Below are 15,064 nucleotides of genomic sequence, written 5' to 3' on the forward strand. Positions count from 1 at the left end.
AACGTGAACGCCTCCACTATCATCCACTATGAGTGTTTTATTTTGGAAACTCCTGACGGGAGACGTGAAGTTTGACGTGAAATTTGACCCTGATAAGAGTGCAGCGGAGGGAGGGACCAGTGGGCAAACAGCACTACAACAGCTTACCATCCCAGGCCCGGTTTGTCAACACCAACCCAGAATGGCAGTCTGGTAATGTGGAACATCGGCTGTGGAGGCCCCCGATGCCGCTGTCGTCCCGCCGTGCCTTCATGAGCTCTGACGGGCTGAGACCCATCATCATGGCCTCAGCGATACCCCGCTGCACATCTGTCAGACTCCCCGCTGTGGCCACTTTCGCCTTGCTCCTGGTGTCGGCGACCACTGTACAGTCCTCTCAAGGCGACAAAGAGCCAGTTTACCGGGACTGTGTGAAGCAGTGTGTCCGTACCAACTGCACCGGATCTCGGCTCCGTGGTTTTCAGTCCGCCCAGCCACAGTACATGGCGCTGACAGGTGAGTTGTTTTTGTTGTTGCAGGTGAGTTAGCTAACTTAGCTTGCTAGCAGTTTGTAGCTATATGTGTTGACAATATACTAACAGAGGTTAATAAGATAGTCGATACTTTTCGATACTAGTCGTTTCGAAACAATTTAACCTGATTTATTCTAATGAATGACGCTCATTGGACAGTGCAGAAGTCTTAAAACATAGTTTTTTACAAGGCAATATAAATGAATCAATCAAAATTGCAAGCAAACCATAACTAAATTGCGTTTAATACCAATGTATTGATGTAATTTTCTTTCAATAAAGCATGCCTGAAACTTGCATTCTGTTGATTAGGAAAAGCACTGATATGGTTTGGTTTTTACCTGCCATATATCCAGGTATCACAACAACCATGCCAACTGTATTAAGTAATACGACTCAAACTGTACTTGCATCTATTTAGTAGCTACTGCTAAATTATTCCTTGATTCTTCATTAAAATGTTCACTCTGTGTGCTCTTATTCATGTAGTTGGTCTCTGTGGATGCTGGGTTGTGTCATGGCTTCAGTGTGACTTTAAAGGCGGTTTCAGTTCTTATGTTTAACATGTGTTTCTGTTTCATACATTGAAACTGCCATGGAAGTTGAATACCGGTTTTTCTGGCTGAGCAAGGTGTAACAAAAGGGTGATTGTAACTCCACCCTTTGTCCCCCGTGAACTTTTGTATTGTAGTGTGGTTTAATATGTGAGAGAGGTATTTAAAACACAACACAAAGCAATGACAAGGTAAAAAAATGATACACATGGACCATTATTTCTTAACTTTTATGATAATTCAACCCCATGATTAATGCAGAGCATTTTTTCATTTATTATGGTCATGACACAAGCTGTACTTATTTACATTACATACATATTTTTTGTGATACTGCTAGGTTTTAAAAATTGTCAGTATTTTGTTATATTTAAGATACCATATACTTTAAAACCACCTGTTACTTTAATAGTAGGTTGCATTAAAAGGACAGAAACTTAACTAAAACTAACTAAATAACAAAACCTCAAATGTAAATATCATTTTAGTGTACTTAAACTAAATACAGGGCTGAAAAGTCTTGACAGGTCTTAAATTGGACCTTTTAAATCTAAGGCCATAGTCTAAAAAAGTCTTATTTTAAATTGTAAGAGGTCTTAAATCTTAGAAGGAATTTTGAATAAGAAGTGTCTTTATCCAATCTTCATTACTAGCTACATTTATTCTATTTTTTGCATATATGACTGAAGCATATGTTTTGATTAATATCATTGTATGTTATATTGATGGAAAATACACATTCAGTGTGCCATAGATTATCAAATTTGTTTCTTTTTTACCTCAAAATGTATGATATCAATTTATATTTCATTAATAGTTAATTAAATTAGACAAATCAGCTCTCACCGGTGTACTGAGAAATCTTATAGACCTCTCATTTTTGACAATTTGCTGCACAAAAAGTAGTATTAATTTTTCCTTAATAAAGCTATTAAAAATTATTAAATGTTATTCTTTAAGGTGTGAAGGAACCCTGTAAATAACAACTAAAATTTACAAAAACTAAAACATTTATTATGTGCTTACAAAAGTCACTAAAATTAAAGGGGCACAATTTTCTTTACTTTATTAGTTGACAGCAGCAGACATAAAGAGCTAAGCCTAGAGAGTATAAAATGGGCTGATTTGATTGAATGAGATGTTAAAAACCAGTGTTGATTTTAGTCCTTTGAGTTGTATTCAAGCTAGAGCTGTGGAAAATAACATTCTAACTCTTTCTAAATAGATTACAGGATTAATTAGTTATTTGTTTAATACATTTAACACTTGCACAGAATAAACCTTCCAATAGGCCTATATCCCACAATTCCACCCAGTCTGTACTTGTTGCCGCTCTAACCCAGTCAGACGGAAGCAGCAATCCAAACAAACAAAGACTATGGATAATTCTGATGAACATGATGATCTTCTGGTTGGGAAGTTTGTGTTCCAATAAATAAAAGCTGGGACTCTCAGTAAAACCAAAGTGATATGCACACTCAGTGGGAAAAAAATATTGCTTCACTATACCAGCTGAAAGTACTACCTCAACGCTAAACATTCGTTGGTTGGCAAAGAGAGTTCAAGTGAAACACTGCACCAAACCACCCTCTCTGAGCAACGTAGGCCCCTCAAGAAGTCTGCCTGTGACGTGTTGACGAGCACAATTGTCAAATGGGCTTAATAAAAACAGATGTAGTTTAGGCCTGTTAATATAAATGCGTTAATGCTCATGATTAATCTGGAAAGCATAATGCGTTAAAGAAAATAATGACGCAGTTTAATTGTATGACTAATTTTGACCACAGCTTCCTCCCGTAGTCCTCCTGCGTGGATGTTTACATCCCTTGGGTGAAAAGGTTAAAGGTGGGTCAAACGCAGCCAGCAGTGATGAGTGAGGAGACAGACCCAGGTCTACTTCATGGCAAATTTCAATTTAAAATGCTGCCTAATGGACGTCTGGATGAAACAGAAGTTGTGTGTACATACTGTGGTGATGAATTGTCTTTACACCAAAGTACAATGAGTATGAAGTACTACCTCCGGGCAAAATGCATCTTTCTAGTGTTAGCAAAGACACAAACAACAACACGGGATCCAGCCACGACGCCAAGTTACACCAGCGCAGTCCAGCAGACCAAGATTTGTCCCCAAAACGGCAACATCTAAGCTGACTAATGCAATCGCTAATGGGTGACCAGAGACTGCAGACCATCGACATCGTTGATGACATGGGGCTTCAAGACATCATCCAGGTCGCCTCGGACGACCCGTACCACAGAACACCTACGAGAACTACTGTCTACTGATTCTGAGGTGTTCACAAGCCAGATGAGATATGTAGTCCCTCCATAAGGTCTTGGGTCTTCCCTGCGGTGTCCTTACAGTTGGATGCGTGCTGAAGACCTCCAAAGGGAGGCAACCAGGGGGCATCCTGATCATATTCCCCGAACCATCTCCACTGGCTCCTTTCAAGGTAAAGGAGCAGCAGCTCTGTCCGAGCTCCTTGCCCCATCTCTAAGGCTGAGCCCGGACACCCCCCTAAGGAATCTCATTTCGATTCGCAATTTCATTCTTTCTGTCATTACCCAGGGCTTATGACTGTAGGTGAGGGTTGGGTTCCAACTCGGCTCCCTCTTCACCACGACTGTACAGTATACGGTCTGTAGCACTGCTGATGCTGCATCAATCTGCCTGTCGATCCAGGGTCCATTCTACCCTCACTTGGAAACAAAACTGCAAGTGTGTGCTATGCTGTTTGAAAGTATTTTTTGAAAATTGTATGACATTTACTTTTTCTGACCCTTTGCGTCTTGCCCTTTGACAAGTATACCATATAGCTGGAAAAACTAAAACTTCAAAAACTAAACTTAAAGCATTTCTGCTGAAAACACACCAAACATCCACAAATTCACAGACATGGAGGGAGTTTTCTTGGGAAAACTTGATTCATTTTTTCATTACTCCCAAGTTAAAAAGCAAACACTCCAATAAAAGTTTGCCATGCTGGAGATCTTATGTAGTCATAGATGTTGATCACTCACACATATTTTGGAAATGCCATAAGATTCTGTTTTTTTGGAACACTGTACATAGAGCCCTACTAGAAATATTAGGATACAGTATTCCTATGAGTTTTCTGCTACTCTATATGTGTCATTTTAAGTCACCTGAGGGAACTGTACAAACAAGGGACAGATACTTGGTAAAAATACTGTTGATAGCTGCGAAAATATCTATTACGAGAAAGTGGGGCAGAGCAGACCCACCTACCCAAGACCAATGGCTTGAGACAGTGGAAGAAATCTTCATAATGGAAAAACTGGCGCATCATTTGAGATTACAGGAAGCACAAATGGATGACAAGTGGGAGAAGTGGACATTATTCAAGACGAAATACAGCGGCATTACAACAGAAAAGCGAAGGGACAAATAACTCTGATATTGATTGTGATGGAACAGATACACTCCTACTGGAAAATGAACTCCCAACAGTGTCTCTAATGTTATAGATTCATCTGTGTTAACTATTTATTTAACTAATTATCAATTGATACATGCACAGTTCCCATAGCATGGAAAACTTCACACATCAAACCACTACCCAAAGTTCAGTGTGCCAAAGAACACAAAGATTTCAGACCCATAGCATTAACCTCAGTAATCATGAAGGCTCTAGAGAGAATCTTGTTACACCATTTACAAAAATCTATAAATGACAAACTGGACCCATTCCAGTTTGCATATAAAACAGGTTGTGGCACAGACGATGCTGTCACTGTGCTTACCCACATTATCACCAAACACCTGGATAAACCCAATAACTATGCAAGAGTTCTCTTTCTAGATTTTTCATCTGCTTCAATACAATTCAACCAGACATTTTAATCTCTAAACTACTCTATCAGGGAGTTAACCCATATTTGATTCACTGGTATGCATCTTTCCTCATCAACAGAGTCCAGTTGGTCATGGTAAATAAAACCCTCTCCTCTACTATCACAACCAATGTCGGGGCCCCCCAGGGCTGTGTGAGTTCAGCTCTTCTCTTCACGTTATACACAGACGATTGCCATTCATCTTCAAATAATCAATTTGTTATCAAGTATTCAGACGATACTGTCTTGCTAACACTGCTGAATAACTCAGACAACCCGGGCTTGCATCAACAGGGCGTGGACAAGGTTGTGACGTAGAGCAAAAACAACGTTCTGGAAATAAACACCAAAAAAAAACAGAGGAAGTAGTTTTCAGCTCAAAACCCATACCTGCAGCTCCCACTGTCATTAATAATGTCTGCATAAAACAGGTGGAGTCATTTAAGTATTTGGGCGTCATGATCGACTCAACATTATCATGGAAACATCACATTGACTTCATCTGTAAAAAGACCAAACAAAGAATATATTTCCTCCGTCGCCTCAGGTCATTCAGGGCCACACAGCAGGTGCTCCTTCTGTTCTTCAACTCTGTCGTCCTTAGTGTGCTGCAGTACTGTAATGCCGTATGGTACAGCTGCCTCACAGTCACTGCAAAATCTGGACTGAGACACTTGATTAAAATCTGTTCAAAGATTGTGGGCCAACCTCTGGACGCACTGTTTGAAGCTGCCTATCACAATAACTCCATGCGATTGGCTAAGAACATCATCTCTGACCCCAGCCATGCCAAAGAATATGTGCTGTTACCATTGGGGCGTCGGTACTCTCTGCCACGCTTTAACAGGGTCAGGTTCAAACAGTCCTTCATACATCAGTCCATCCTAAAGCTAAATGAGGAGCTTAATCCACAAAATCAATGAGGTCTTAATTGGAGTAGACGGTTTTTTTGTTAATTGTGCTTGTTGAATGTCATATGTATGTCTGTGTATATTGTCCCTTGAATTGTGTACAACGGAACTGCTGTTTTAATGCAAAACAAATTTCAGAGCTTGCATCTGACAATAAAGTATTATCAAATCAAATCAAAATATTTATTTGATGTAAAGCCAACATGTTCATCAGTAGGCTGTATATATATAAAATGTTGAAATAATCAATGAAAATTAAAGGTACAAAAAAAAAACATTTCTGCAAAATAAAACCAAACTAACAAACTGTCAATAAAAACAAACTCAAACTAAACTGAAAGTGAGAACAAAGAGTTAAAACTAAATTGAAATAAAAACTAATGAAAAATCCCAAACTCTTATTTCTTTGTATAGGATTTTGTCTGCAAATTTTGAGAAGCGGAAAGTAAAAAAATGTCCAAAATGTGATGTCAGTTAGTGGAATTCTGTTGTCATGGTATTTAATCAAGTATAAATATCATTTGAATTTTCCAAGTATCATATCAAAGTTTAAGATTCTGGTATTTTGTTAACCCTAATACTGTGTTAGTTTGGTACTGTTTTTTTAATTTCATTTTATTAAAGTTTCTTGGCTGTAGGAGCACTGCTATTTGCTTGCTGTCTATTTCTTACCCCATTGTCTTCCAAAGCTCTTATGTAAATTTACTAGGTAATAACCCTTCTGTTCTTTTCAGATCAAAACTCTGAAAAAGAGCATATCGCTGTATTCGTACACATCATTTCAAAATCTTTAAATGTCTTGGTTTGTTTTCCCAGAAAGACGTTTACTCCATTTAAACATGTAGTGTATAACAAAATAAAACAGCAACAGCTTTTTCTTAGAAAACAACTTGTTTTTGCAGGCACGTTTTCCATCATCTATCATGTTGTGCCATCTCTATCTGGATTTCTGTTGTCTGTAAGAAATTCTACCTGTCCCATTTTACAGTTTTAGCTGTTTAAAGCCTTCATCTCCTTGTTCTGTCTTTGCTGTTTCTCAGGTTGGACATGTCGGGACGACTGTCGCTACGAATGCATGTGGACCACCGTGGGCCTTTACCAGGCTGAGGGGTACAGGGTTCCACAGTTCCATGGCAAGGTAGGTGCCAACATTTGTCATATGGGAGATGATGCTAGATTCTGCCAAGTGCTCCAGGGTTTGTTTATTTTATTTGAGTGAAGTAAAGATATACAACTCTGAGTGACATCTTTGTTCACAGTGGCCGTTTGCACGCTTCCTGTGCTTTGAGGAGCCAGCTTCTGCCCTGGCCTCTCTACTTAATGGTCTGGCTTGCCTTCTCATGCTGCTGCGCTATCGGAGCACGGTGCCACGTCAAAGCCCCATGTACCACACCATCAACGCCTTCTCATTGGTGAGCTGATACTACCCCCAAAAATAAAATAACTTAAAACAAATCCCCAATACATCGGTGTCTTTATGTCAATACTTATCATCTTAATAATATAACTTGTGTGTTTCTGCAGGTATCTCTTAACGCCTGGTTCTGGTCTACTGTGTTTCACACCAGGGACACCTATCTCACCGAGGTAATGGATAGTGGCTGCTAAAGCTAACACTGTGTGATTTCAAGACCACTCAGACCAATCAGATTTATGTGCTCATACTGTACAAGTGAAGTCAGGGCAGATGTCAGTGGAGCTCTCTTTAAAAGTCTTGCACACAGAGGTTGAAGTTTTACCTCTTGTCTTATCCGATTCATATACTGTAGCTACAAACAGCAACAAAAAATGTATCCCCATCTCACATACACAAACAGCATCACCAGGAAGCACAACTAGCAGCTAAATATAAAAATATTCCATGTTAGCTGGAGGTCTGCCGGCAGGCCTTTTTCCTACTCGTTATATCCTTTATCATAGTCAAGAGGAAAAGGAATTCCTGCTGTTTTAATGGGCACGTAAGACATTGTCTGACTGTTAATAGAGGAAAACATACCCCAAGTTTAAAGATTAGACTCTTACTGTTTGAGAGTGTGCAGTCGTATGGCCAAATCAAACATGCCAAAAATCCATCTGACCAGTCAAGAGCTTCTGGTTTGGCCATGGTTGGCCATTGTGTCAGGCATTACTTCCGCCTGTCTTTCAAGCAGAGATGGAAATTGTATACAACTATTGTACTCAAGTGAAAGCATAGTTACTCTGGTTATAGACCATACTGGTCTATAAATTTACTCAAGTAATAGTAAAAAGTATTTCACTTAAAGTTTACTTGAAGTACAGGAAAATATTATCTTTTCATATTGGCAAAAACCACAAGAGAATAGATTTCCAACCAGGTTTTTCATGTAAAGCCACAACTCTATAACAAGTAAAATACACAGCAAAATAACAGTGTTAATCAAACTCATGTATAGTTAAATTTAACACTTTAATATTGTCTGTTGGTTCACATTCCATGTAGTACACTAGACTTTTGGAAGTATTAGATATTTTGCAGTGTGGCGGAGCTGCAGTAACTCTGTTAGGTGGGTCTCCTCTGGCAAGAACAAAGAAGAGAGTCCTCATAGCAAGGCAATAAATACTGGTGAAGAATATGCTCTATGTGCCCTTTAGGAACAAAAAAAGTCACAGGCGGAAACACCAACTCAGCGGATAACTTCACTTATGGTGCAAACGTGTCTCACAACAAAACAACAACAATCCATCTGAAACATGATCAAAAGAACCCCAGCAGGGATCAGTGTACAACAGTCAGTGTAGGGCTGTCAATATTTATCTACAGTCCTATTGCACATTTTTTATTAATATGTATGTAAAGCGTTCAGTTGCTTTAATCACCGTGTAGTTACACATTTGTCCACTAGGGGGCCCTCAATATTACATTACAGATTGCAATAAAGAAATAATGAGCTAAAAGAAAAAGTAGTTAATGTTAAGTTTTATGTACTTTTTAGTGCAAACAAACGGGTTAGACATTAAATGTCAAACAACAATAAATCGCACCGCTTATGGCGGTGATGACATCATGTTCATAATAAACAAAACATTTTAAAAAAATGTTGGTACTATTTTGTTCCTACATGTTTTTACCTAAAAAACACAAGGCAATCCTTGTCTTCTGAATCAAGAACAGAGCGTTTTTTGTTCACTATCGTCCCAGCCATAAAGAAAACCCTCCCCGCCCTGACGGAGGTGCCCGGGATGCACAGGTAACAGCGTGCCAGTTAGGACAGGAGAGGATACCTGGACCAGAACGTTTTCCAACACAACAGCAGGTTCCTGTCGGTGGGCATTGCGGTTTTACTCTCGTACATCAGCATCTCTTGATGTAGCAAAGCCTCACTTGCCAAGTCACTGCCAGCGTGTGCATCAGCTTGGCGACAAACATCCCCAATGGCAGCCATCTGCGCCTCTTTTTTTTCTTTTTTTTTTTTTTTTTTGTGAAAACTTTATTTTTCATCATGTCACGTGACATGTGATGAAACATTGGGTTCCTACACCTTAATATGGGTGAAGTAGAGGCCAAGGAGAGAGGGGAGAGACTCGGGAACGAGTGTAAACAGCAAAAATATTTTAAAAAACCACATTCGAACAGTAACTTCAGCTTTCGAATATAAATGAGTTTTTAAATATTCGAATTATATTTAAACTTATAACACTTATGATGGGAAACTGCTGTCATGAATGAGCTAAATCTTTTGAAACTGATTGAGAATTCTATGTTGAACATACTGAATAAGTTGTGCACTAAAAGCGTATACATTAATTACAGTAGTCATAATAATACAGCTATTTCTGTGTGTTAAAGAACATTTGCAATAATTTGGCTCTGAAGCCTTAATGTCATCTACTAACCTGTTAACATAAAACTGGATTGCTCCGGAGTGATCTTCCACCATTCAGTTCCAACAGAATCCACTTATTCATGAGAGAGGTATCTGCTAATTCAGCTCAGGATCAGGCTTAAGCTGATCCTTGTTTTTATGAAGGGATGTCAAAGGGCATGGCTAACTTTTAACACTGAAGAGCCAAAACAGTGAGCTGATTTTGGTCAAAATTACAGGAGTCAGATTGAATACTAAATAAAGATAGTTAATGCACTTTTACTGATGCCATAATATATTTTTACCTGCTGAGAACTGTGAGGATGTTTCTTCCTTTCAGTGACTAATGAGCTTATCCACTCAGTAGCATCCTAATGCCATTACTGAGCAGCTCTTCAGCTGTGTAAGGCTTATTGTCTGGAACAAAAGAACGAGCACACTTAACCCACTTTTAATATTTTCTTCTCTTTTTCAGAAAATGGACTATTTCTGTGCCACTGCAGTCATTCTGTACTCAATCTACTTATGCTGTGTCAGGTGATCTCTTACATGAGAATTCCTGCTGTTTTCATTTGTGCCGATATATTAGAAGGCATGTGGTGGATGTATTGGGGAGAACATTTCTGTCAAATATATCTTGTATAAAGTTCAGATATTTGTGAGAGTTGGTAAACAGAATGGTTTTTTTGCTTTTATATTACTTTTTATATTACAGTTAATGTAAATGTAAAAACATAATTCTGATTTTGCCCCCTCTCTTGGCCAGAACTCTGGGTCTGAGGCGGCCTGCGGTGTCGAGCATGGTGGGAGTCCTCCTCATCTTGGCCTTTACCTCGCATGTGTCCTATTTGACCTTTGTCAGTTTTGATTATGGCTACAACATGGCTGCAAACTGCACCATTGGTAAGGGGAAAACTCCAATCTCGTTGGCCATTATAGCACACTTTTTCTCATTTCAGATGCTGTTTTAAAGAAATGTATAGGACTCATTTGTGCCAAATACTGAGCAATGCCACGGTTTTCATCATCATAAAGACAACCTTAATTTTGACTGCATTCATACATATGCTGGTACTGTAATAGCTCCAGTGCTTGCTTTATTTTTTTTTACCAGTGCTGTCTTTGTGTTTTTAATAATGCTTTCTGTCTTGTCTCTAAAGGCATGGTGAACCTCCTGTGGTGGTTGTGCTGGTGCTGGCAGAACAGGCGAACTCTCCCTTATTGGTGGAAATGCGGCCTGGTGGTGCTGCTGCTTCACGGTCTGGCCCTGCTGGAGCTCCTCGACTTCCCCCCTCTGCTCTGGATCCTGGACGCTCACGCCGTGTGGCACCTCAGCACCATACCCGTGCACTTCCTCTTCTACAGGTTCGCCTGAAACATTCAACGCTGCATCTGAAAGAGAGAGATTTTGTGCTCAGTAAATGAACCTGACTTACTTTCTTTTAACTCCTTCCAGTTTCCTCATAGACGACAGCCTCTACTTATTAAACACAGAGAAGATGGGCGTCAAAGTCGAGTAGGAGGAGCTGGCTGCCTCTTCACCAAGCCCACTTTCTTGCACCTCTCCCATCAGGGCAGTTGGACAGCTGAACACGGACTTAAATCAGCCTGCCAGATGACATGCATGACTTCCATCAGAGTAGAATTTGTTTACACTTTTTTTAATTTATTTATTTGGAAAGGGGGAGGGTGTTGTTCTCTATTTTATTCCTATGATTAATGCTTGCTATGTTTCACTTTGCCGTGCTCTACACGTCTTTCACCATCCATCATTTCTGCAAAAACATCAAGGAAAAATTTTTTCCCCCTCCACTTCCTTCTTCTAAATTGACCCTGTAAACCCTTAAATCTCACTCACAAAGTCCTGGAAGTCCAGCAGGAGAGGCAGTTTTCTGCAGCTGACAATAGATGGCACCAGTTCCCTTCCCTGGCCATCATAACCCTCTCTGTGTGCTGTGTGCTAGCATCAGTCTGAGCCAGAAATGGACTGATGGGCACAGAGAGGTGGCCCTTGTGAATGGGGCTAGATTGTTCTAGAGAAAAAGGGTGAAGGGGCGGGAATATGTTTGGAGGCCATTCTAGCTGACTGTTTATTTTTTTCTTTTCTCACATCACACCTTTTTTCTTTTTGTGCCTGTGTTGTTTCCACCGCTGGTTTTGTTTCTCCTTGTTTTCATCAGCTGCCTTGGCTGTTTTAATTTGTCCTTGGTGACCAATTTGTGCTTTACTCTGTGGACAGTTTTACTTTGATGACTTGTATTTAAAAGTTGGGTGGGACATGCCTGATGATCAGAAGTAGAAGTGTTATTTTTAATCACCTGGATTGCCTTTAAGAGGAAGGAAAAGGAGAAAGTGTCTGAAGTTGGAAAAATAAGCTGTGACCGGGAGCAGTATTCAGAGGGGCTCATATGAAAAGGAAGGGTTTTAACTTGGTTCAGCATTAATTACTCACATTATTTGGATTTGTTAATATTTTCCAGACACGCACAAGCACCTGCCCAAACATTCAAAAAACGCTCCCTCCATGTCTGCCTTACACACTGAAATACAATCTGCATGTAACCTCGTTTTTTTTTTTTTTTGTTTTGTTTTTTTTTTGTTTTTTTTTAAAGTCAAATCTCCTAAAAATACCAGGATCCATACCATGTATGTCTTCATCCCTCGGAGCTTTCCTCTCATATGTGCACTTTACAAGTGTTTGCGTATATTTACACGCATATTTTCATATGGAACTCTTCCCACACCTTTGTATCTCGATGTGAGATTTGAACAAAGACCAGTGTGTGTACACGTTGCCTTGACACGACATTGTTTTGGGTTTTTTGTCACTATGAACTGGATGACTGCATGTGAGAGGGGGCTGGATTGTGCTGGGCCCTTTTGTAAAACTACTGAGTGTGTGAATGTATACTATATATATGTTTTCTAGAGTTTTGCTGTGTGGATGTGTGTGGGATGAGAGGGGTAAATTTAGCTTTGCTGACAGCCCAGGATGAGGGTGGGAGGCAGAGGACAAGAACAGGGCAAGGTTAAAAGGTTTGGTTAGCAAAAAAAAAATCCTGAAATCACAGCAGAGATAACTCCTAAACATGATATTTATCATAAGCAACCAAAGTATCTAAATCTGTTTTAAAAGGTCAAAACAGTAGCTAAACATTGAAACTATTAATTTGAAATATTTAACTTGGTTAATTTAAAATATTTAACTTGGTTTTCATTTCACTGGTATTTGTTAAAATAATTTGACAAATGCTTGTAAAACAAACGTCAATTTTTGCTCTGTAAATCGTTAAAATGTCTGTTTCCTTCTTCCTTTACTGATAACTACATCCCTCACTCATCTGCTGCCCCCTGCCTGCTGCCCTGTGCACCATCACCTCTTATACTCAGTGCACTTTCCTTCACCTCATCAAGTATTTGACCAAAATAAAAGATATACAAAAAAAAGGAAAGAAAAGGAACAAATAAAGGTGTTCTTTGTTATAAAGGAATTTGCCTCAGTTATGCTCTTTTTTCATCAGCTTGAGACATGTTTAAGAATTAGTACTCCTGCTCATCAGTTATCTGTTGCATTTTTCTAAAAGCTGTAGACAAGAGGATTAATTGATGCACTTTCTGACACAGACTAAGAAAATGAGATGACCTTGCCTTTTCATATCAGCAGAATAAAAAGACTTTGGTTACTGTTTAATATTAGTATTTATTAATCTACGCTTCCATTTATGAAATAGTTTTTAGTCAGGGACACTCTTGTCATAAATCTAACCATTTTATTGCAAAATGGATATACAGTTTTACCGTAGGGGTCCCCAATGGCTGGCCAGCTTTAAACAGCAGCAGCTGTCAAAATGTGCAAAGTTTACAATGACAGTGGGAAACCCCCCTAAGGGGGCCCCCTCTGCTGGCACCTGTACTGCTCAGGGTTGCATTCATTGTTTCCGTGAAAACTGTTAAGTTTGTTGATAAAAGTCACTAAAGGAAAATGAGAAGGAGTTCTCAATCAGGAGGTGAAGAAGAAGGAGGGAGAAAAACAAGACAGCTGTAAGGGGAGCAGATATGACAGTTAAACTTACTAAAAAGGCAAGACAAGTTTATTTGTATAGCACATTTCTGCAACAAGGCAATTCAAAATGCTTCGCACAATACATCAAACACAGTGACAAAGGGGTAAAGAAACAACAGAAACAATGACAAAAAAGATGAAAACATTAAATAAAGCCCACACAAGATCAAAACAAAGATCACAACATGAAGTCTGTGGTTGATCTTTTATGTCCTTGCTCCCACCTGAGCCCCATCTCAATTCAATGGTTCAGGACTCACGTGAGATTTAATTATTCTCTTGAAACATCTTTCACCAAGATTGTTTCTCTTTCCAGGCAACGAAAGCCTAATTAGGCAGTAACACTAATGACAACAGATGACTGTCCCAAAACTTAATTTATTATAGAATTCCAGTGTTCGAACTTGGCCTTGCCTGAGTGGCAGAAAGCTGCCTTCATAGCGTTGTTCAGGAATGAGAGAAACACTGGGAAATAAAGTTTAATCGATAAAGTAAGAGTTAGTTTTAGTCCACTGTCACCGCAGATTTTGCACATTTTGAGTACATGACTGAATGCTGCTAGCAAGGCTGTACATGGGGTATCAGGGTTTGCTTTCTGGGGCCCAGAGCCATGGAGGGACCCATGGCTAACAGCAAAGACATTGTCTATCCTTAATTTAAGCAATGATTGACCTGGCTTTTAAACCTAAATACCTATTAAAGCAACAAAAATACACCTTTTATTATTGTCCATTGAAAAATATAAGCCACCTCTTCCAACCAGCATTGTCATATATGACAATGATGAAAGAAGAGACACGTTATTGAAATTTAAATTACTTTCAAACCATAAATCAAAGCCACTTGCTGACTTTCCCCCTGAAATCCCTCTGTTGGGCCATTCTAATGACGCTATCCATGCCTTCATAGCTCATGCAGAATGTTTTCTAGCAGGCCTTGAACTTCGGTAACTTTCCGCTGTCTTTAAAGATTAAATCAACACCAGTAACACCGATACTGAACATCTTTTTATCCATTTTATAATCAATTTTTGATTGTTCTTGCTGCTAGCGGCTAATTCCGTCTGCCACACTGTCTTGTTTGTATCCCACAATTTAATGTGACTGGGCAATGACAACCAATGGCAGGCTGTTCTGTCGTCACATCATGCTTTGCTAAACAGCGCCTGAGAAAATGCTGAAAAACTGGAGAAGAGAGCCTGAATGACTCATAATAGAGAGGAAAGGCTGTGATGAGTCCCTCTGTGTCACTGCAGACAGGAACTGCTTTGAATAATGACTCAAATTTCCAAAAGCACAAGGACATTCTTTATTTTAAAAATGTGGATATTTTTGTTTTTTCAC

The 15,064-nt window shown here is 39.3% G+C and overlaps 1 protein-coding gene across 1 annotated transcript; it reads left to right on the top strand.

Moving 5' to 3' along the window:
• The first annotated feature begins 83 nt into the window (after positions 1 to 83).
• pgap3 (post-GPI attachment to proteins phospholipase 3) lies at positions 84 to 13,567 on the top strand. Its single transcript, XM_041816466.1, has 8 exons — positions 84 to 495; positions 6,875 to 6,972; positions 7,094 to 7,246; positions 7,359 to 7,421; positions 10,134 to 10,195; positions 10,425 to 10,561; positions 10,819 to 11,023; positions 11,115 to 13,567. Exons 1-8 carry the CDS (start codon positions 225 to 227, stop codon positions 11,176 to 11,178), a joined length of 1,053 nt encoding a protein of 350 aa, XP_041672400.1. The 5' UTR covers positions 84 to 224; the 3' UTR covers positions 11,179 to 13,567.
• Positions 13,568 to 15,064: the final 1,497 nt, after the last annotated feature.

This window comes from Cheilinus undulatus, linkage group 20 (genome assembly GCF_018320785.1).
Source record: "Cheilinus undulatus linkage group 20, ASM1832078v1, whole genome shotgun sequence".
Lineage (NCBI taxonomy): Eukaryota > Metazoa > Chordata > Actinopteri > Labriformes > Labridae > Cheilinus > Cheilinus undulatus.

Excerpts from the sequence above, each read along its gene's own strand:
- pgap3 (XM_041816466.1), top strand. The coding sequence starts at position 225 with ATGCCGCTGTCGTCCCGCCGTGCCTTCATGAGCTCTGACGGGCTGAGA. Across the intron at positions 7,422-10,133 it reads GGGACACCTATCTCACCGAG|AAAATGGACTATTTCTGTGC; the intron begins GTAATGGATAGT and ends TCTCTTTTTCAG. Across the intron at positions 10,562-10,818 it reads GGCTGCAAACTGCACCATTG|GCATGGTGAACCTCCTGTGG; the intron begins GTAAGGGGAAAA and ends TTGTCTCTAAAG.